This window comes from Callorhinchus milii, unplaced genomic scaffold, assembly GCF_018977255.1.
Source record: "Callorhinchus milii isolate IMCB2004 unplaced genomic scaffold, IMCB_Cmil_1.0 Scaffold3, whole genome shotgun sequence".
Classification (NCBI taxonomy): Eukaryota; Metazoa; Chordata; class Chondrichthyes; order Chimaeriformes; family Callorhinchidae; genus Callorhinchus; species Callorhinchus milii.
This window is the reverse complement of record NW_024704744.1, coordinates 71,724,902-71,749,452: the sequence shown is the minus strand read 5'-3', so window position 1 is coordinate 71,749,452 and position 24,551 is coordinate 71,724,902. Positions and strand designations below refer to the sequence as shown.

Sequence of the window (24,551 nt, the reverse complement as noted above, 5' to 3'; positions counted from 1 at the left end):
ATATATATATATATATAGTTCCAGGGATATTCTATTACCAAATGATGTTTATTTCATTAATTCTAGTTGCGGTCTTCAGTAAACAGCACTGCATTAATCCCTTTAAATGCTGAAAGACATTTTCAGCTTTCAAAATCCACACATCTTTTCCAGCAAACAGATTTTCCGTAAATTTCTCAGCTGCATCCCTCCAGAGAGAGTGTGTGTGTTCCTTTCCAATAGATATTTCGGGAATTTCCATGTATAGGTGGTATGCATGGCACTCCACATGTTGGCAAATCAACAACTGAAAGTGCAAGTCTTTCCCTTACCATTGTATGGTACACTGGGAAAGAGAATGGATAAACATGAATGGATTAACAGAACTATGCATCGATAAAAATAAGAGGAAAGGAGGAGAGAGAAGTGAAGCAAGTTCATATTTTCTGACATTCGTCTTCAATTTTGTGACAATCGCATGTACATGTACATTCTAAATCATACTCTTGAGATTGGATTACATTGCCTCAAAAGTCAGGAGACCTAAATTGTGACACTATCATTTCTAGTTTTGTGATGCATTGTATGCTCTATTTAGTCTACTGTCTTCATGCAGCATTCCCTATCAATCAAGCTTACTATTTTGACCCTACATCACACCAGTGCTTTCTTACTACACAGTCCTACAAATGAAGATTGATATGAAAATGCATTATTATAATTCAAGCTTGACCTACAGACACATAAGAACACAGAAACTCGCTGTCTAAATACACTGGTTTACAGAGCTACTTACCCCTGTAATCGAGCGCAATGACATGAAAGCCTTGTTCACTGAGCACCTGCAAGTTAAAAAAAAGGATATAGGATATAGACTTGGAATGACAAACAAGTCAATGTTTCAATTACATTTGCATAAAATCATCTCTAATGGGACAAAAGTAGCAATGAAACTTCAATTGCCTACAAATGCCGAACAAAAATATGCAATCTTGTTAAACTATTTCATTTTGTAAAGGTCATCATTAAAGCACATCTCATCAATAATCAGGTTTCTGGCACCCAAAGATGCCTTTGCTTTGCCTAATGCCTAGTGAAACGCCATGCGTTTGAGGTCCAAAACTGCTTGTCAATCTCACTGACATTTTTCCCTTCAAGGTGGATTTGTTTAGGAATCTGGGACCCAATTGTATTCCCTTTAATTATTCTGTAATAACATTACTATTATAATTGCTACTGATTTATGTAGACTCCACCCGCCCCTCCAAAAAGGATTTCTATTAAAAGTTACCGTGTGAAGCCTTCACATTGTGTAAAATAAATTTACTGTAGAGATCAGAGTAGTCAACTCTGAATACAGCAAAGTGTTATAGACGTCACAAAGCTAAATCTGATTTAGCAAATCTGATTAACAGTTGTACCTTCACGATCGCACATTTCAAGGGGATTGGCCAAGTTTCTCGAGTTCCTAATTTATTAAGTCGAACTTTCAATACCTTCCAAGAATAGATTGAATCTGGCAACAATCACCAATAACACATTATTGCAATGATGCCAGACACTACAATCTATTGCTGCCACTTCTACTTTTAACCTTCCTCGTTTGTTTGACCCCAAAGTACTGAAAACGCACCAGTCAAATAGGAATGCAGCTGCCTTTACTGCTCACAAGGGATTAAATAAAGTCTTCTGTAATGGTCACTTTGTTCATTTTATCTTATAATCACAACAAAGTAAGACTGTTACCTAAACATAACGTTAGCTTGCAATGTCACGGCGCAATTTGTTGCTTCACATGATATTGAGTTGTCATTCAGATTCATTGGTCATTCACCTTATCGCTGTTTCTGGGTTTTATTGGCACAAATTGTTTGCCTTGTTTGTTACAAAAAGACATTCTCTACACTGGATAATAATTACCTATGATATGAACCACTTTCAATGTTCTGACACGATAAGGCAATTAAAAATGCAAGCTTTTTTAAAATCTTCATGTAAAAAAGAGAAAATAACCATAATGCCGCAAGGTATGTTATTTATTCAAATAGGTTATTTATACACACTCCCCGATCCTCCGTGATCCCAAGCCTACCGATCCCGACCCCCAGCTTGGGTTCAAAACACTGATTGTCCAAGGCTTTGGGACGTTCTCCTGGCGCTTTACAAATATAATTTTGTTGTTGCTGCTGTTGTTATTCAAATACGTTATTATTTATTATTATGTCACTATCTGGATTTGTTCCATTTCTCATAATGTTGAAACTTGAAAGTAAATCGAAAAATAAGCTACACAAAAGTTACCTCAACAAAAACAGTGAATTATAGAAGATACATTTGCAACAGATCAATGCAGTTGAATAAATAAATTACATTATATTCAATACAAGAGGCCTTTTGAGCTCACAGCCAGGCCGCTGCTGGGCAGCGCTACATTTTGGAGGGACCTTCCTTCAGTTGAGACGTTAAACTGAGGTCTTGTCTGCCTATTTAAGCGGTTGTTAAAAAAATTGATATTATTCAAAAAGAAAAGGGAGTTTCCTCATCAACAATCAAGCAAATAAAATTGTTCATTCCCTTTATACTGGTTGTGGAATAGGCTGTGTGCAAATTGGCTGCGACATTTGCCTACAAATACAGACACAACGTATGACATAAAACTCTATGAAGCACTTTGAGACATTTTGCCATTAAAGTGTAAGGGTTATTATTATCTTAAAATAGTTTCACTATTGTGAAACTTTCTATCTTTTCACAAAATGTACTTGATGTGACTCCAAAAACTTAATTGATCGAAGAATTGCTGTAATTTCACATTAATAGATTTATAGCATAGAAAAGTGAACAGTAAACAAGAAGACTATTATTTAGAATGCCTTGGCCGACATTGAAACCATCAGCTTAGTGAGAAAGTTAAGTCACTACACTTTACCATTAAATACCAATGAAGCCTGACTACAGAAAGTCTAAACTCCAGGTTTTTCTATCCTCCCAACCGACAGAGGAAATTTCGCAGCAGTAGGATGACTGGATGTGAAAAGCAAATCAATAAAGATAATAATAATAATAATCCTTGCATTTGATATAGCGCTTTTCACGTCTTCTAGACATCTCAAAGCGCTTCACAGAGTATACTGTGAATTGACTATATATTTGTGGGCGAAACGCGGCAGCCAATTGCATACAGCAGTGTCCCACAAACAGTCGTGGATTGAAAATGACCAATTTATTATTGTTTTGTGTTGAAGGGATTATTATTAAGCATGTGGAATAAGGAAACTTGCCCAAGGTTTCGTCCTGAAACAATGAAAAGATGGAAAAGATAAAAGAAAACATTATTCTAATTTGGGCTTTCTTCTGATATGTTCCTTCACTGCAGCAGTCCAATATCATTTGTAATTCCATATACCAATGCTATTCCCGTACCTAAAAGGCATTAATTTTAAATCCATATCCACTCAAAAACAGGATGAAAAAGCTCTTTTTTAAAAAAAAGTTTTGAAGCTCCAGTAGAAATTAGTATCAATTTATATATGATATCAATGCTCAATTTATAGATTATGTAGCAAAAAAAACCTATTCTGATTTTGGCATCCATATACACTGAATTGGCAATACTTGTCTCAATCAAAGGCACAAGATGGTGTTGGGTAATAGAAATTATACTAACGTAACGTGTGAGGCTGTTCTACAGCTGCGTTAAATTGTAGGAACAATGAATGGGAAAAGTCAAGTGGGGGTTGTGGGGAAAGTCTATTCTTAAACTGATGTTGAAGAACATTACTAAGAAAACATGGAAATAAGGAAATCTGAAACGAAAACAGATCGCTGGGAACACTCAGCAGGTTCAGGCAGCATCTATGGAGAAAGGAAAGTGGGTCAACACTTCGGGTTCACAATCCTTCGTCACAACAGGGGGATGTTGGGAGGGAGAGGTTTTAAGGACTAACAGAGAGGAGGGAGGAGGGGCAAGGAAGACAAATGAGAAAATGGGATGGAGGACATGGGATGATGGGTTAAAGAGGTGTTAATGATGGTGTCCGTTAGCATATCACCTGGGCCCCAGACACATGTTTTCTCTCTAGTCTGCCTCTGCTGCTCTCCTTTTGTTTTGCATTATTAACACTTCTTTAACTCATCATGGCTGATCTGTACCTGAACTCCAATTATCTGCCCTTGCCTCAAATCCCTTGATATACTTACCTAACAAATATCTATCCACCTCAGTGGATACATTGTCTTTGACCAATGCTTTATCTTGGCCAATGATGTTTGCATGCATGAAGAGTGGAAAAACATTCTAAGGTAATGAAGGTACATATCATTTTAATTCAATAAAGATATTGCCTACCTTATATAGTTGTACCCTGTGGTCTCCACCTCTGCAAACATACACAAAAAGAGCAAATTAGAACAGATTTGAAAGAAAGCGTCTCTTTAAACAACAACAAAAACTTGCATTTATACAGCACACTTCATGCAAGGTAGGGTCACGGAGTGCTTGACTGAGATTGATAGATTTCTCTGAGATTGATAGATTTCTTGTAGATAAAGTGATTAAGGGATACATACGGTGATAAAGCGGGTAGGTGGGTTAGAATAGATCAGCCATGATCCTATTGAATAGCAGGGCAGGCTAGAGGTGCCGAATGGCCTAATCCTGCTCCTAATTCTTATGTTCTTACGACAGTGGCAGAGGCTCACCCCGAGCCAGGGGGAGAGGTTAGAGGGGAGGTGACCGTAAGCACGATCAAAAAGGAAGGTCTTTAGGCAGGATTTGAAAATGGGGCGGGAAGGACATTAAAGGAACATTTCTAATTTACAACCATATTATTTTTGCTGCTTCCAATCTTTTTCTATTTACGCTGAAAATGTAACAGAATGAAATGTTTAACTCTTCTCAACAAAACATCTTATGGCAAAAGTACAACAATAACAACAACTTGCACTTGTATAGCGCCCTCCACGCAGGGTAACATCTCAGAGCGCTTAACAGTGGCGGAGCCTGACTCTGAGCCGAAGGTGGGGGGGAAGGTGACCGTAAGCACAGTCAAAAAGGAAGGCTTTCAGGCGGTCATGAACCTCAGAAACTTCCCAGTTTGACCACACTAACAGAAACAGAAATTGTGCAGGAAAAATAAAATGATTCTGTTTCAAAAAAATAATGAAGAAACTACTGTAGTCATTTTTCATTCTTCATATGTTCCATTCCTTTCTAGGTGCAGGGTGATCGATACAGAGATCGTTTCTAGGTATCAAATTCACTATATCAAGGACAGCTTTAATTTTAAATTATACTCCAAGGCAGTTTGTGCCCTCGTGATCCTGCAAAGTACACCGGTTCTGAATTAAAGAATTGGGCATCAGGAATTTGAAAGGTGTCATCCTTCAGAGCGAAATTGAAAAGGAAATCATAGCTACTGGCCATAATACAAGCTGCTTCAGTTACAGGTGTGTTACATTACAGTAGTAGAAAAGTCAATCTATTTATCAAATAACTGAATACCTTTCAAATATATATCACACACTTCCCTCTCTAAATTAAATTAAAATAAAACCAAAACAACCTATAGATTTCCCCCTATAATCAAACAATGTCACCTATGATATTGCAATCTACTGGACAGAACTAAATGCTAGTATACTCAAGGTTATTATATAAGTTCACTTGTGCTTCAAATATTTAATTAAAAATGTCATTATACTACATATGATTTAACAGCCATGAATACACTATCTTCCCTCCTTCAAAAATATGACCAGGGAGACTATTTACAATATACTTTGGGATAGGATTTTTAAAACTGAACTGACATTGAAAGGCAATGTGTGGGTTTATCTATTCTTACATGGAAAAGCCAACTAACCTGAGTATGATTAAAGGTGATTTTGCTTATTAGCTATCAGTCTTGTGCCAGTATCATCACTTTATCATTTGCTTTGGCAAATCTCAGAGAAGAGTGTAGTTTACTTATTTCTCCTGTGACAGGAGACCTAAAGCTGGAAATCAGCAGCCTGTTCAAGAGCAGAAAGGAAGAGGTGAAAGCTCAGAGATTAAAACACCAGTACTCAGTCGCATTACCTGGTGCCTGCATTGCCATGGAAGTAAAGCATAATGGAATGGCCTGATTTCAAGCTTCCTGTATACCACGTCTCATCCTTTCCCTGAGCTTCTTTCCACAGACTCGCTGGTACTGTGTGCCTATTAGTAAAAAAAGAGTGGATTAGTCTTCTAAAGAGTATGACACTGTCTAAGCAGAAACAAATACATTTTTATATAAACAGATGTGGGTGTGGTATGCCCACAGATGTGGCACGCTTACAAAATATGTAGTCAATTCACTTTATAGTATATTCTGTGAAGCACTTTGAGACGTCTAGAAGATCTGATAAGGCGCTAAATCAAATGCAAGGATTATTATTATAGTATTATAAATGTGATTGTATTCCATAATAATCAAATATGATAGTAATATTGCTTGTTGTTTTTTTAAATAACTATTTTTCCCCCCAAATGGAGCTCATCTTTTTCAACCACTGGGCTAACCTTTGCTGTGGATCACTCCGTGACTGCTGACAACATCAGTGTATTAAAATAGTTGACAGGATTTGAATTACTGTGAATGAAGCATGCGGTGTACATTTCTCTTCCTCACTCACCAAAGATAATGCATTATGTGCCAACATGAAGGTCTGTATCTGCAAACACGTACTATCAAACAATGGTACAGCTCGAGAGGGGAGGGGGGAGCAGTCACACCAATAATACCCGATTAGGAGCTTCTACTTCATTGGCTGCATTCATCAACCAAAACATAACAGATCTGGATGCCTGTGGGAGTGAATATCCCTGAGACCCTCCATTGACTCCCTCCATCACTTTGTTCAAGGTCCATTTCAAGACCTATCTCTTTGACTGTGCTTCCAGTCATCTTTCCCCTCCCCATCCTTCTTGGCTACTACCCCAACCCAGGTGCCAAGCCATTAAGTGTCCTCTGACATGAAAAGTGCTATTATCAATGTAAATGTGTATTTTACTGTATTGCAACCAGTAGGGTCCAAATCATTAGGACCTAGATTTCAACTTAGAATGGCTTCCAGTCACTCAAAGTCACTTTCCTCAAAAGAGTGGATTTCAGTGCTTCACATTTGGACCCCTACTTGCACTGCTTGCAAAACACATTCAGAGTGGTATTTATTGTGGGCTTTAAAACACTCAAAATCTAGATCAATCTGCCCTCCAGCCTGCAGAACGAGATTTGGGGCGGGAAGAAAAACATTTTTTTTTAAATCTTGTTTCTTTGCAATTCATTCAGTTTACAGGAGTTCAAACTTTATTGATTCTATTGTTCACTTAATGCTTCTTGGAAGATGGTTGGCATCCTTTCAATATCAAACACTGACATTTATTGTTGATCGTTGTTTACCAGCTGAAAACAGCATATATAGAGACAGCAAAATGTAACCTGAACAGACAGGCGCTTTGTTCATTACAACAACAACACATTACAGTACAAGTTGAGCAGAGTTAAACAGAATCTAGTGTCATTATTTTAATGTTTAAGGCACTATGGCACCTATCAGGCTTGTAACAAACAAATTATTACTGTGTATTGCGTGTTATATGATACAGATTTCTGGTATAATTAGTAAATATCAATGGAATAGACTCAATGTTGAAACAGGATTTACTCAGATTCCCAATTCAGCAGAGAGCAAAGGTAGATGGGACTTGAAAAAAATGATACAAGAAGACAAAGGACTTGGGCGCCTGATCACACCTTCAATAATTTCCATGTTTCAATACTTCATTTAAAAATAAGTGCAGACCATCTTAGAACCAGATCAACATTACAGTTCTTCATATCGCACATTCCCAATCTGAGCCAAACCAGCTGGCATGGCACTAAACAGAGATAAAACAATTCTTTTAAGAGGGAATTACAATTAGAGGACATGTCAACCTTCACCAATCTCACACACCTCCCACTGCTTCAATCATGAGCAGCAGACAACATAGCCTCTCGACACAGGAGGTCTGCTTGCTCTCAGTTAAGGAATCGAGCGTGGCAGAGGAGAGAGAAAACAGGACAAAAACTATTTACTGGGCACTTTACATAACTTCAAGGAATGTAAAGGATTGAAAATGACCATTGGAGTCTACCCAGCCATTACTAAAGTAAGAATTATTCTATATCACTCTAGCTCACAGATTCGTGTTGATTTATTTGGCAAATAACTATCTTATTCCTTCTTGATTGCTGTAGAATCCTCCTCCACTGATTCCCTGTGTGATATATTCCATATATTCCAACCTATAACCATATAAACATATATACACAAAAGATGACTATTATTATATATTATGATTAATATATTCTTACTGGACCTTATCTCTGCTTGGAGCATAAGTGGGTGCTGCACTGGACATCACTAAAATATTGATTGTAGAATACCACAAATTTAAGCAGAAAATGTGACGAATCAAAATTAAACAGAAAACTTAAAGCCATTCACTAGATACATTCACTGGATAACCAAAAGCCGTCACATCTTTTACTTGAATTGAATATTTAGTTCAAATACACACAGGACACAAATGAAATAAAGTAATTTACATCTTTGTTATGTTAAAAAAATCTTTAAAAAGCATTATAAAAATGATCTTCATGGAAAATGGTAACAGCAGACATTTGGTGAAAATCTCCTCCTATCTTCCCACCCACTTCCTCAGCCCAGTCAGCTCAGCAAGGTGCTCTGAGATGTCCTCCCGACGTGAAATAATAATAATACTTGCATTTGATATAGCGCCTTATCATGTCATTGAGACATCTCAAAGTGCTTCACAGAATATTTTGTAAAGTGAATTGACTGTGCATTTTGCATGATGATGGGTTTCTGCATATGTCAGACACCTGGTTGACACCCCCAAAAACAGAATGTAACAGATATTCTTCTTTATTCCACTTCCAGTAATCATGGGTCCACCTGCATTATAAGCAAACTCATGCTCTAGTGAAGCAGCTTATAACTAGGTTGCCGAATATTATTTGGATTCCTTTCACTCTGAATCTTAGGGCCATAAACGACAAATAATTGACACAACTGCAGTAAAGGTTTTGCTCCACAGTATCTGTATGGTACAATATTGCACTACGAGCATCCATACGGTGGATCTAACCACTCCAGGCGGAATTGTGCAGAGATGAAAAATATGATTACTTGAGCTAAAAATGTGGAAGATGACCATCGGCAGAAAACTACGTGCCTAAAAAACCTCCTGATCAGGGTCCCAAATCAGTAAGGTACAACAACAACAACAACAAGATTCCATTTATAAAGCGCCTTTCACGTCAGGAGGACGTCCCAAGGCGCTGGTTAAGGCGCTAAGGTAACTGGTTAATGACAATAACCAGGCGCGATGGTGTCCCACTGTGCTGTAAATCAGCTATGATTTTATGATTAGAGCTTAAAAATGCCAGTGGGCCAAATGTACTGATTTTAACTTGAACCAATTGATGTCAAATGAATTTGTCCACAATCCACCTATTCTGGGTCCATTTCCCCAACGTCTTCAAGCAATTCCTCCTCAGGCAGATCTAAATTAATAAATAAATGCTTCTGTAACAGCACTCACACCCTGTTCGTCAGTGACCAAGTATGCTCTATTCTATTATATTTTTAATTTTTTTACAATTGAAAGCAGCTAACTCATCTCTGGACTTCGTTCAGCAAATAATGCCCTTTACTGGGAAATTGCATAGCAGCAAGTTGTCAGTCAAAATTAAAACAATCATTTTGTATTTTGTTATTATAAACATTCAACACTTCCTAAAAAGCAAGGAAGTTAAGTTTTTTTTNATAAAATAGAAGCAGCAGTTAAAGCTGTGAAAAATCCCAATCAACAATAAAGTGGAGGAAGAACAAACTATAACTAGGAGCTATCCTACAAATAAACAATTTTTTTCTGGTAACCATGAGAGTGGAAAAGCTTGTCCCTCGGGGGAGGTAACAAACAGCTGTTCAATTGTGTGCGCTCACATCTCATACTGCGTGAGGGTGGGCTAGTACATAGGTGGTGCTATACAATGCCAAAAACACAAAGGGAATCATCAACCACGCTGTTTCCAGACATGCACCAAGTATGACTCGCATCCATCAATGTGAAATGATCCAGAATGAAGAGGATCCTTCAATTCTTCCACTTACCAGACACCAATGCTAATTGCTTCTTCAGGATGAAGGTATAAATTGCATGTGTGATTCAGCCCTTGGTCCTGTGGCCTCTTTAGATCAATGAAATATGGCACTCGCACTATGAAAGAGACACAACAACAAGCTTCAGGGACAATCAAGTTCACGTCACAACGCTCAGGAATGATTAGTTTAAATCCTTGGCAATGCTTTTAAATCCATAAGGTCAAAAGCTTAATTTCCATCATATGGCAATATCTTCAGAAATACATATTAGACTCTGGACAGAAGAAAGTTATCAATTTATGAACAACACATACGTTACAAGAGATTATTGAAGCAAACATCACTAACTTTCAGATTGTGCAATATTTAAGTATTATAGCCAACTTCCAACACAAATAGGTTTGTAAAGAGTCAGTATTTGAGCATATTTTTTGTTTAAAAACTTTGCTGATCCTGTGCTGAGAATTTTCCAAAAGAAACCTGTCACATTCTGCATCTTAGATTTAATGTGTTATTTAAAATATCTATTTTGTATTCTGTAAAATTGCCTCACTTCAAAAAAAGAATTCAGCAATTTTAAAGTTACATTTTGGCATAACTTTATGGATTGAATGTCAATCATTGTTACACTGCATCATACTCACCAAAATTTAAGAAGACCAGTTTGGCTTGGATGGCTGGACATAGCTTCACAAGGAATGGAATGCATATGTACACTGTTAACAGCCATAACGCTACCTTCTTGACTCTGTCCAACAGTCTATATCGCCTTAAACAAAACAAAAAGAAAAGGTTTGTACAAACATGCAGAGAAATACATGTAGTCTGGCTCAGTTGGTAGCACACTCGCCTCCAAGTAAAAAAGTTGTGGGTTTAAGCCCTATGTCAGGTCTTTGAACTCATACAGTTTAGGCTGAAGTGCTGGGTGTGTGCTGTATTATTGTGGGTGCCATCTTTTCCAGTGAGATGTTTAACTGAGATTCAGTTTGCTTGTTCAGTGAGTATTTAAGATCACAAACACTACTGTGGCACCCATGGTAGCCTGGCTCAGTGGTAGCACTCTCCCCTCTGAGTCAGAAGGTTGTGGATTCAAGCCCCATGTTGGGACTTGGAATCATATAGCTGACACTCTAAAGCAGTGTTGGGGGTGTGTTGCATTGTCGGAGGTGCCATCCTTCGGATGAGACGTTAAACCAAGTTCCCGTTTGCCTGTTCAGGTGGACATTAAAGATCCCATCATACTACTTGAAAAGAGAAGGGAATTTCTTCTAGGCCAACAGTCCCAAATAAAATTAGTCACTCACTTCATGGCTATGTTTGGGATATTGCTATGCGCAACTGTCCGCCATGCTTCACTAAAAAAAAATACACAGTGAATCCACTTTACAGTATATCTTGTGAAGTGCTTCGAGATGTCTCAATGATGTGAAAGTTGCTATATCAAATGCAAGGATATTATTATATAAATGCAAGTTGTTATTGTAACATTGAGCTTGGCTATGACTCACAGAGCTAGTCAAGACTCCAGAATGGGCTTATAGAGGTGAATAATAATAATAATCCTTGCATTTGATATACACCTTATCACATCTTCGAGTTGTCTCAAAGCACTTCATAGAATATACTGTAATGAATTGACTATATATTTTGTGGGCAAAACACGGCAGCCAATTCCGCACAGCAGTATCTCACAAACAGTCATGAATTGAGTGACCCAATTACTATTATTTTTTAATTTTGAAGGGATTATTATCACCAGAAAAGCAATCCGCCAATCAACTAACAACTGGGTTCCTACGTACTGCTTGCTAAACACAGGTGTGTGGAGTAAGCAAATTTGCCTAAAGTTTCACCCCTCCTGGGAATCGAACCCAGGTCCTCTCGCTTGCAAGGTGAGTGCTCTAACCACTAAGCTACAGGACTCCACAATGGCAAGGTACCAGAAAGTGAAAGACTAAGTACCAGAAATTGTGTGGTTGTGCTGGATTCTTACCCTATGAATCCATGTATGTATCCATGCTTTTAGGAGATGATAGAAAAAATGTCTCTAGTGTAAAAACGTGTACAAAATCTAATGTTCTTTTAGTAACAGTTCCAGCCAGCAGTAGACCATCTGTCTATCTGGCTTCCCCACAGCTTTTGCAGCACAGAATTTGTTGGTATTATGGAAATAATTGGCCCATATATTCGCAGATTGCTCAACGCTGTTAAAAGGATTTATGCTATCCAGAACCAGTCAAATAAGATGAAATATTAGCTAAGCAAAAAGTAAAAATGCAATGACTACTGTATTTACAAATACATGACGAAATAAAATGCTTTCTCGACTTTGTTAAGAGGGGTGCTCTACATTATTAATCATTCTCACAATAGGAATAAGTTTTAAAATACAGTATCCCCATTTAAAGCCACTTTTCTCTTCAGTTCCATACTCCACGATTCTTACTTTGGATGTCATGTAAAGGATTCACTGAAAGTTTCCTGAAACTGAATGTATAAAATATCCACAAAAAAAACATCAAGTCGGTTAAATAAGACTTGGTTCACCTTCTAGATTACTCAAACGAGAATGTCAATTATTTTACCCAAAATAATCTAACTTTCTTGTATTCATTTTTGGATTCTTTTTAAAAACTACTCTGCACGGCATAGGAGTCTCCCAAATTGAGCAAATACACAGAATATCAATTAAAACAGCAACAACCTCATTTAAGACTTGTGGCCACAAGTTGTTATGTACTTGGTCTATTTTAAGAGTTTCTTGCCCTTTAAAACTATATAACAAAATAAATGTTATCAAGGTCCTTGTCTGCCATTCCAGGAAATCTGATTGCAGAATTGCAAGGTCTTCACCTGGTTCCTCACTCAATACAAATGTGAAGGAGACTACAATAGCTGCTATTTCTATGGCAATGAATTCCAACTTCTCAGTGTATTTTTTCAGTCGGGTCAATATTTTCAATCACCTGCATATATTGTTTTGTGTTCCTCACAATAGGAATAAGTTTCATTAATTTCTCCCTTCACTCAGTGAACTTCTTCACGTCTCCCAACTCATACCATCAGTGAGCAAGCTTACAGCTATTCTGCCCCCACCCTCTGGAATTCCATCCTGGTGTCGCCCCAACTCTGCCCCTTTCCTTCCCACTTTTAAAGCCTGCCTTAAGATTTGCCTCTTTGACCAAGCTTTCGGTCATCTTTCCCCCTACATTCTTCCTATCCTTCGGTTTGATTCCCGACCTGGGTATGATTCACAGCAGGGCGAAAAGTTGGGCAAGTTTCCTTACTCCACACACCTCTGTTTACCTAGCAGTAAATAGGAACCCGGTTGTTAGTTGATTGGCAGATCACTTTTCCGGGGATAATAATCCCTTCAAAAAAATTTTAAATAATAATAGTTTGGTCACTCAATCCAAGATTGTTAGCGGGACACTGCTATGCGCAATTGGCTCCAGGGTTTTGCCCACAAATCATACAGTCAATTCACTTCAGTTTATTCTGTGAAGCGCTTTGAAACGTCTATAAGACTTGATAAGGTGCTATATGAAATGCAACAAACTCAAAGTACACAAAAAATGCTGCTGACTTTTTTTTAAAAAACAAATGCAGAGAAACAGCTATTATGCAACGTATGCATGATTCACCCTCTGATATATTCAACTGGACCTGGATTTGTGATACTTGAAAGCTGCACACAGAATCAAGCTACAGCGTATTATGGAGTGTTCCATGCCACAATATTTAACATTCAAAATGTAAAATTTACAAGCTTACCAAAAGTAATATGACTTCGCTATTTAGTTCAAGAAAGAATGTGTCCCTTTCATCCATAAAACAAATCTCTTCTTTACAAGTGAGACACAAGTCTACACTCTGGTTACTATCAAAACAGAGTTGCTCAGTGACTCAGTTTCACCATTATACCCAGGCTATAGGGATGAAAATAAGCGTGAAAAAAANGGCTATTTCGCTCATGGAAACATGTGTCATGTTCACGAATTCTGTCTGATCAAGAATTCTAACCAACTCATTTCTCTTTTGAAGCAGATTTCAAGACGGCTGTAACTGAACACAATCAATATTGTGAATGAGATAGTTGATTTTGTGCTTCAAGCATGTATCATTTCTTCCAAATGAAATGAAAATACTCTGAACTGAGATAATTGACATAAGGACATTTATTTAAAAAACTGTTATAGAGTACTGTATTGCTAAAACAACAACACAACAACAACAACATAACAAAAAAAATCCCCAGGAAAACATGCTGTAATTACAACTGTCCTTCCCTAAAATAACTGAAACCATACGTCAGCATGAATTTGATTAGTTTTCATCCTGACTGCCAGCCAAGTATTAACGTACCTGATTACCTATTGTAGCAGTAACCTACTGCAGTTAGTTAAGTTGTTCATTTCTGCAATGAATGTGCAATCAGCAATTAAATCACCAGAGTAATTAATCAGATACCAGGTTTGGGTGTTCGAGTCCTGGTTATCTGCAACTGTCCTCTTTGACAATTCCACACCTCTCCCACCCATAAAATAACAGTAGAATAGATTGCAGAACACTATACGTGTAGGGCGGCAGGCATATTATGAACAAGCTACCAATAGATGGTGTATTTATTACAGTGTCTCTCAGTAATTAAATCAATCTGCAATATTCTGTACTTTTTTTTTGATTACTTTTTTTGATTGCTGTACCTTCCTGGATAAATAGGACAATGCAATATATATTAAATCACATGGCTAGGATTTTACGCAGGTAAAAAGGCAAATGATCTGAATACTCTGAAGTAGCCAATGTTCCAAAAAAGTATACAAAGTGAAATGGTACCATGTGTAGGTGGGATGCGTGGAATTCTCAGTTTGCTTACTCTTAAGCATGGTGATGGGTTTCCACATGTGTTAAGACACCCGGCTGACCAACAAAAAAAATACCACAGTGATTCATATGCACGCAGTGATTTCCTGGGCTTGTTAGCACTATAAAGAGAGCTGTGTTGTTCAGGCTCATTACTACAAGGATAAAGTAAAGGGATTGGAGGAAAAAAAAACACGTCCATGTCCTTCCTCTACAATGTCGTTTCTGAAGAATTTCAACACAATAGTATCCCTTACAAGGACAAAACTTCCATATGAAGTTCAAACTGTTAATGCCCTTCAACAAAAGCCTTTTTGAAAAGGTATCAGCAGACATACAGTATGTAGCCAACTTGAATAGGGGCCAAATTAGCAGGGTCTCCAGAGCCGGAATTTCTGGCTTGGAAGTGAGAAATTCCTGACAACAATGCCACTTTAATACCCACTTACATGAAATAGTTTGATGCAAACGAGTGTTGATCAGCATAACAGTCAGCCCACAAGAGTAGCCACCGCATACAGCTTCAGTGAATACGGGGGTTTACGGATGATTAATATATTGAGACAGAATCTGTGTAGGCTTAAAGCAGAAAAAACAAGACCATTAAAGTGAGGATTCAATTTTTAAAGCATAGTAATAAGAATGTCTCTCTCATCCAAGTTTACACTCGGAGATTTAGTAGAACGTGGGATTGAACTGCAACTTGTGAATTGAATAGAATCTGATAGTACTGTATTTGCACTGCTCTTTTGCCCTGACTCAGTTCATGCAGTGAACACTGTTAAAATACCAGTTTAAAGCATGAAGTACAGGGTGATTCTCTCAGGGCAGAAAGTGGCTGGATTTCTAAACGGAGTACTTTCAACGATCTGATTTGAATCACTAACTTGAAGCCAACTTCATGTTTCTGATCTTCTACTCTCCTCAAGTTCCCAACTCACGCTGAGGTACAGTCCTACAACCGTCAAGTTACCACTAACATCACTTCCTATGTGGTTATGTACACGCAGCGCCACTGATGTCCCTTCCTTCACACAGGGAGCAACTTAGAAGTTGGCCATTATTTAGTATTGGAAGCTGGCCAGTTAGCAATGAAAGCCGGATATGCCATGCAGTGAATGAGCACCTGTCCACAGGGCACAGTGTTATTAGTGAAGCCATACTAAAAGTTCTTCCTGATGTTTGTCAAAGTATGGAATGAACTGCCAGAGAGCAAACTTGACTAGAACATTTAAAATGGAGTTTACATAGGCACATGCAAAAGGAAGGTATTAGAGGGAACAGAAAAGGAGCAAGGAATTGGGATTCGGAGAGATAGCTTCATTGGAGGGACAAACACTGACACTGATAAAATGGGTCAAAAGGCCTCCACTGTACCAGATTTTTAGGCTTCTTTCATACATCATTACATTACTGGCAAACAGGGATGAACTGAACTCTAGATTCTCACTTTTCATTCTGGTTAGTAACAATGCCATCAGAACCATCTTATAGAGATCTAATGCTGAAGAGATATAAAGATGAAGTCAGAAGTATCTTCTTATTGAAGATATTCTATGCTTTGCACGTACAAAGCCTGAAATTCTACTTATTGACCATTTTAACAGCATCTTGTCTTGAAAATTAATACAGTATAGTACTAGACTGTGGATATTTCTTAAAATCAGTCTTAACTTGGAAACCGTTTTCCACAGTTCTTCCAAATTCAGACTCAATTAAAGAATTTTATACAATTCTGCATATTCTTAGATTTTAAACAAAATGATCTCACAGGTTGAGATAGGTAGATTTTCAGGTCTACAGCTAGATTAACATTCAAATGATCACAAATGTTTTTGTTCCTATAGGTTATATGTAGAGAACTAAATTGGCAAATGAAGTTCAAAAATAAATTCAAAGCTATTGGAGTGGAAATCTATTCTTGTTCTGAAACAAATCTTAAGATACAGATTTAACAATAACAACAACAAATTTCCTAAATTTCTAGAATTATTGAAAGTAACAGTGAGTATGAATGAAAAAAAATCTAATGCTGAAGAGATATAAACATGAAGACAGAAGGAAAGATAACTGGATGAAATAGAGAGGAAAATAACCTACATAGAATGCTCCAGGAGGAAGACTGGACATCAAAGAGTAAAACAAAAAGTAATAATGTTAAGAAAGAAGGGTTTGCTCATTTTAACACTTTCAAGAGTTTTCATTCAGAATGTGTTGCCTATTCTGAGTGGAAATAAATAAAACAATATTTTGCACATATCCAGCAAGAATGTAATGAATACATTCATCCTACAAGTACCTTCAAAATAAATAGTTTTGACACTGATCACATGCCGTACATTTTCTGAATATAATAATCCTTGCATTTGACGTAGCGCCTTGCCTTGTCAAATAGAAACATCTCAGTGTATTTGTACACTGTGAAGACAACAACCAATTTGTGGACACAGCTTTGACATGACTAATTTTTTACCTGGGAATTCTTGGCCAGAACACCAGGAGAAGCTCCCTTGCCTTTTTGAATTGTGGCACTGGGTCTTTAATGTCCCATCACCATCACTGACAAAGCCATCTCGAACCATTACTTCATCTCCTCAATTAAGTCCTCAATTCCTCTCCCAACCAACCAACCTCCATCTCCTACTGCCCCTGGAAATAAATCTCCCCCCACCCTCCCTCTCCACTGCCTTGGAGTCATCTGAATTCCTCCCCCTCTGGGCATCCTCCCACAATGACCTATCCTCCTCAGTCACTCTCCTCCACAACTCCCTCTCCACCACGCTCATTGCCCTTTCCCCCTCACTTCCCGAACCGTCTCCTACTCACGGAAGTCACTCTGGTACACCAGCCACTTCCGTTCCCTTAAGGCTCAGGTGTGTGCCTCTGAACACACCTGGCTCAAATACAACTTAACGTTCCATTGGCAGTCTGGCTGGACCTTATCAAATCTTACCGCTCCGCTGTCGTGTCCGCTACATCGTCTTTCTACTCCAAGACAATCTTGGAGGTCAAAGACAACCCCAGACTCCTCTTCTCCATCACCAACCGGCTCCTCCGCCCACCCTCTCACGTGTCGCCCATCCTCACCTCAAATGCCAACTGTGAGGAGATGCTAGACTTCCTTGAAACCAAAGTCGAAGGGAACCGCTCAAATGTCTCTACCCTTCTGACCACCAAGCCCTCCCCATCGCCTCCTCACAACCTCGCCCCCACCCATCCCTCCCTCCACACTTTCAAATCTGTCTCCCCCTCCTCTCTCATGACCATCATAACCCACATGAAACCAACTATCTGCTCCCTCGACCCCATCCCTACGCCTCTCCTTATTTCCCAGCTCCACCTCCTTGTCCCCCTATTCACAGACATCATAAATCTTCTCCCTATCCACTGGAACCGTTCCCACCCTCAAAAAACGGCTATCATCACTCCTATCCTTAAAGACCCTTGCTGGACCCATCCCTGCTCTCAAACTACCGCCCCATCTCCAACCTCCCTTTCCTTTAATAATAATAATAATAATCCTTGCATTTGATATAGCGCTTTTCACGTCGGGAGGACGTCCCAAAGCGCTTCACAGAATAGACTGTAAAGTGAATTGACTGTATATTTGTGGGCGAACGCGGCAGCCAATTGCGCACAGCAATGTCCCACAAACAGTCGTAGATTGAAAATGACCAATTTTTTATTATTGTTTTTGGATTTTGGAGGGATTATTATTAGGCGTGTGGAGTAAGGAAACTTGCCCAAGGTTTCGCCCTGTCTGGAATTGAACTCAGGTCTCTCACTTGCAAAGCGAGTGCTCTAACCACTGAGCTACAGGACTCCACTTTCCAAAGTCCTGGAACGAGTCGTTGCTTCCCAGCTTCGCTCCTCCCTCTCTCGCCACTCCCTTCACAAACGCCTCTAATCGGGTTTCCGTGCCGCCCACAGCACAGGAACAGCCCTGGTCAAAGTGACAAGTGACAATCTCCTGATTGGCTCCCATCAGCGCCTCCTCACCTCAGGCGCTGACAGCATCACCATCCAAGGATGCACACTCCACCTCACTAAGCCAGTCTGGAACCTTGGCGTCTTGTTTGACCTCAACTGTCCTTCCTACCCCACATCCGTGCCAAGACCATGTCTGCCTCCGCAACGCCCGGCTCCCCCACTGTCTCATACCGCAGGCCGCAGAGACCCTCATACACACATTCATAATATCCAGGCTCGACTACCCAAACTCCCTGCTTGTTGGCCTCCCCAACTCCTCCCTCCATAGGCTGCAGATCATCCAGAACTCTGCAGCCCATGTCCTCTCCTACACCAGGCTCCGTGACCCTATCAGCCCCATCCTCGCCTTGTTGTTTAATGCCCTCCTGAAGGTAAATGGTACGTCAAGGACGAATGAATAATAAAACAACAACAAAATTACATTTGTATAGCGCTTTTCACGTCGGGAGGACGTCCCAAAGGGGAGGCTGAAGGGCAGAGGGGGAAGGGAGGAAAATGTATCATGTGCGAAAAGAGGGAAAAGAATAGCAGAGAACACAGAAAAGTGGAAAGATTGTAAATATATAGATTTTTAAAAACACAGAATATCAGACATTTAGAGATGTACACAACCATTTGGGGACAATCATAGCACTTCCCAAGAGGTACATTTCTAATGTGCATCAAGTTGCACGTTCAAGGGTTACTTTGGTTGACGTCGAGAATATATATTATCTGATCCTTTCCTGTGGTCAATTTGTTCCTTTCACAGATTAAGAAACAAATTTAAAAATTTGTTAAAATTTTATTAAAAAAAAGCCCTTCCAGTAAATTAAACTGAAATCTTCTAGCCTACTTAGGGAAAAGTAGTTGATGTACCCTTTCCCCCTAGACTGGAACATTTATTGAAGCAAAATACGCATACTTCAGGGAAGACTCTTGTTTCTAAACATGATACAATCCTGGAGAATTAGTTCCATTTCAAGGGACTCAAAAGATGCCTTGGGGCCTAACTCTGGACAGATGGTGACATCTATTTACAAGGTTTTATTACTCTCATAGAATTACATAAAACTGTTACAGCACAGGAACAGGCTATTCAGCCCAATTGGTCTGCGCTGGTGTTTATTCTCCACGTGAGCTTCCACCCTCCTCTCAGGAGAATTCTCCTCCTAAGCAAAGTGCAAATTAAAATGTAAATTATTCTAATTTCTATTTATTTTTCGATATCACATTTAATATACAGGGTTTTTTTAAAAAAAAACTGAAAGGAAATACTTCAGAAACAAGTCGAACAGTTCTGATCCTGCTGGTTCTGAATAAAATGAGTAGTCATGAATTATGTTTGCTCCGAATTAAAATAAACTATCATGAATTCAAACAAATAATTTTTCTAGATTATTTCAAACATGTATTTTTTTCTGCATTGTCCGAACAAATACAAGAATGTCCTTCTTGTTCGCTGAGAAAATTACATTTTCACAGCATAACGGGACGACAATCACATAACAAGTGCAAACAAGAACACGTCCAAATGGTCACATAAATGCAGACACAATATGAAACATTCTGTGATTAAATTAAAAGGCATTGTGAGGATTTCAAGAGCCTTTTGTTCCTTAGAATGAAAACAGGCAGTTCACTGTTAAAGGTGGATTCCCAATGTTATTTCAGTTGCCCACAAGGGCTAGTTATAATAGTGGTAAGTCCAAATGGTCACATGAATGCAGACACAATATGAAACAGTCTGTGATTAAATTAAAAGGCATTGTGAGAATTTCAAGAGCCTTTTGTTCCTTAGAATAAAAACAGGCAGTTCACTGTTAAAGGTGGATTCCCAATGTTATTTCAGTTGCCCACAAGGGCTAGTTATAATAGTGGTAAGTCGGTGAGGCTTGTGAAATGGCCCTTTGCCGCTTTCACTTCCCCATTAACCTTATGTTGTCTTGCACAGTTTTTCAAATACTGGTCTTGCAATCTGTTTCAATAAGCACAGTTTACAGATTGAATAGGCAGTAAATTAAAGGCTTTACGTTTTCCTGTAAATCCAATTTTTCTGAGTCTGGACAAAATGTGTGCAATGTATGAAACGGTCACCACCAACGGGTCCAACAATTCTGACCATTTGCTAATTTGCTAGACACAATTATAATGAACGTTCAGGAATTGAAACAAAATCTTGCTGAACAGATACAGAAATCTATCTTTTGTTCTAAGAGGAAATGGAATACACAGTGTACAGAAACAACTCCTCACATGACAGGTAAAAGCTGTAATACGTGTGACTGGTCACAGAACTGCTGACACAGTGTTAAACATTCTGGTTCTGTGTGCTTGTATAAAGGGATATCAGCTATGAGACGAAACATGAGGCACACAACAAGAAAAGGCTATTAACCCATCAAGCTCACTCCTCTACAGACCCCGTACAACCTCTTAGTACTTCAATGGATCAATTTTCAAATCCCTCATTGTATCTTTCCCATGTAATCCCTTTCAGCCTAGACTACTGACCAGAACCTGCATTTTTCTTTCTCTGGTTTACTGCCCTTTCCCCGTTCCTTCTGTTTCACCATCAGTGGTTGAGTGTTAAGCCACATTGGCCTATCCTCTGGAACTCACCCGCCAAAACACTTCACCTCACTGCCTCTCTCCCCATCTTTAATAATGCCTTTAACTTGTAGTAACTGTATATTTGTAGGTGAATGCAGCAGCCAATTTGGGTACAGCAATGATTCTGAAACAGCCATGGAGCGAATGATTAATTTTAATTGGGGGATTGTTGGTTAGGATACCATGGGAAATTCCCTTTTCTTTTTGATTAGTGCCACGGGAGTTTTAACGTCAACCTGAATAGGCAAACGGGACCTCGGTTTAATGTCTGGTTCAAAGGATGACACTGCTGCAATGTCATTTGCATTGGACTGCGAAGCTGGACAGTGAGCTCAAAATCCCGATGTGGGGCTTGAACCCACAATCTTCTGATTCACAGACGAAAGTGCTGCCAACTGAGCCAAGGTGACACCATATGTTTCTGTTTTCTCAGCCACACACGATAGCTTGTCATCCTGTGCAGAAGGTCAATTGACAAAGTAATCACTAAATAGAATTAGAGGCAGATTTGATCATTAGTATGAATTGGGGAAGTGCAAGGTCATTACCTTAAAATAAGAATGCTGACACTAACGGTTTAGTCAATAACACACCAGAGAGCATACGTTCATCCAGTAACTACATGAAATGCTCTTGATATTCAAATTCCTGAGTCTCTGCTTTACATACATGTCTCCCTTAAACCATCACTACCCATACCAGACAATCTCTCTGGGAAAGTAAATCTCTTAATAAGCTCTGAGCTAGTCTTCTGACCATTGTGAAGGTGATCTTGAAGAGCTGGGAATATCATTAAGTAACCTCAGCACAAAGTATGATAGTGTAAAATAGAATGATCACATTCAAATCTCAAAATGGGGTAGATCCTTGATAGAATAAAATAATCCTTGCATTTGATATAGATTCTTGCATACGAAAAGAGGAAGAAGGTTCTTCCAACTCAGTTCCTGTTAACCCTGTAAGCCAAAGACCTAACAGATAGGGTGGTCCTAGCTGGACAAGCAGTGGGAAGCTTCCCAGATGGTCCTTTCAATGGCAAGCTATAATAGTCCTTGTATTTGATATCACACTTTTCACATTGCCAAGACATCTCCAAGTACCTCACAGGATGTACAGTAAAGGGGATTGACTTTGTGTATTTTGTGAGCAATAAAATAATAATTCTTGCATTTGATATAGCACCTAACCATATAATCGAAACATCTCAAAGCGCTTTTGTAGATTTACTGTAAGTTGCATTGATTGTTTATTTGTAAGTAAAAAAAGAGAACAGAATAAGAAAATAAGGAAGCCGATTTGGAATTTTCAACTTCATCAAGGCTGTGTGTGCTACATCATAGATCAGACTGCTGGCTTATCCCTTTCGTTTATTCCCCCATTACCTCCATCTCTTAGTCTCAGGGGACACTCAAGGGAAAATGACTCAGGGACCTCAAATAAAATTTTAAATGTAATTGAAAAATTAAACCCAGTTCAGTACTATAGGATGCACCAAGATAGTAGAACAAGAGGACATAGATTTCGTGTTGTAAACAGCAATTACAGGACAAGAGGTTTTTCTTTACTCAGAGGGCAATTAATGACTTGAACAGGTTGCCAGGAAGAGTGGTTGAGGCTAGGACTCTGGACTCATTTAAAAAACAGCTTGACGTTTTGGGGTTAAACTCAGCCATATTATATTTGCCTATTGACTGTCTTCATCATTTTGTGTATCAGAAGTATAACTGCATTTTTAAAATTGGAATGCAACCACCTCAGTTCATAACACTCAAGCCTTTGGATTTGTAGCTTGTGAGTTAATTCCCTACATGAGCTTGATCTTACAGTTTAAACAGGTACACCAGTGCAACACTGGTGGAGCAATATCAGAGGTACTGGCTTTTGGATGAGACATTAAACATTAAACATTAGACATTAAACATTAGACATTAAATCTGTCAGCTCATTTGGGTGTTAATAATTCTATGACACTGTGTGAAAAGAGGAAGAAGTTTTTCCAACTCAGTTCCTGTTAACCCTGTAAGCCAAACACCTAACAGATAGCTGGACAAGTAGAGGGAAGCTTCCCAAATGGTGCTTTCAATGGCAAGCTACAACAATCCTTGTATTTGATATAGCGCTTTTCACGTCGTCAAGACATCTCAAGGTGCTTCATAGGATATACTGTAAAGTGGATTGACTGTGTATTTTGTGAGCGAAACAGTTTAACCAGGTAAAATCGAAAAGCTATTTAGTTTTAGCTGGTTAAACTGCAGCGCTACCCAACCCACATTCCACACATTCTGGGGTTTTTAACGTTGGCTCTTGCCAAGCTGCGCTTAAGATTCTCCGGAATTAAGTAAACAGGGTACATCCCGCCAGGAGTGAGTGGTGTGTTCCATTCGAGACATGGGTGTTTGCATATGTGGGTGGCACACTCAGGCTGTTTTGAATATTATTAACCATGGTGAAGAAATTCCACACATGTCAGACACTCGGCTGACTCAAAAATTTGTATGATAGAGCAAAATATATTAGAGAGTACTGACAAGCACTGAGATAGACTTGGAGAAAGGATTGACAGTGTTAATCGTGCAGATTAAAAGCAGCCAAAGGTGAAAGGATGAGTGACAGACAAGAAGAGTTACTAGGACAGAGTTAGCTGGTAAGCTGTTCTGGGAAGGTGACTGTAAAGTGAAGCACACACATTTGATAAGCTGCTCTGGGAAGGTGGCTGCAAAGTGAAACACATACATATTGTAGTGTACCTGCAAGGGTACAATGCCAGATCCATAATACAGCTAGTATAAACTATTAAAATCTTGCATAAAATAAGATATAATATTCCAAAATAGATTTCAGATATACCAAAGCCAATCTACTTGCAGTAAGCAGCAGAATATACATTTTCCCCATGGCCAAATTCCTTTACGCAACTCCTGATGTTA

At 38.8% G+C, this 24,551-nt stretch overlaps 1 protein-coding gene across 1 annotated transcript in view; it reads right to left on the bottom strand.

The window, feature by feature from the left end:
• The window catches only part of abhd12 (abhydrolase domain containing 12, lysophospholipase), a 53,939-nt gene that overhangs the window by 20,969 nt on the left and 8,419 nt on the right, over positions 1-24,551 (bottom strand). The window contains exons 3-7 of the mRNA XM_042333012.1: positions 10,821-10,945; positions 10,186-10,291; positions 6,059-6,178; positions 4,328-4,358; positions 776-821 (exon numbers count right to left, since the gene is read on the bottom strand). Coding sequence (XP_042188946.1) covers positions 776-821; positions 4,328-4,358; positions 6,059-6,178; positions 10,186-10,291; positions 10,821-10,945 — 428 coding nt within the window. The remainder of the gene's footprint in view (positions 1-775; positions 822-4,327; positions 4,359-6,058; positions 6,179-10,185; positions 10,292-10,820; positions 10,946-24,551) is intronic.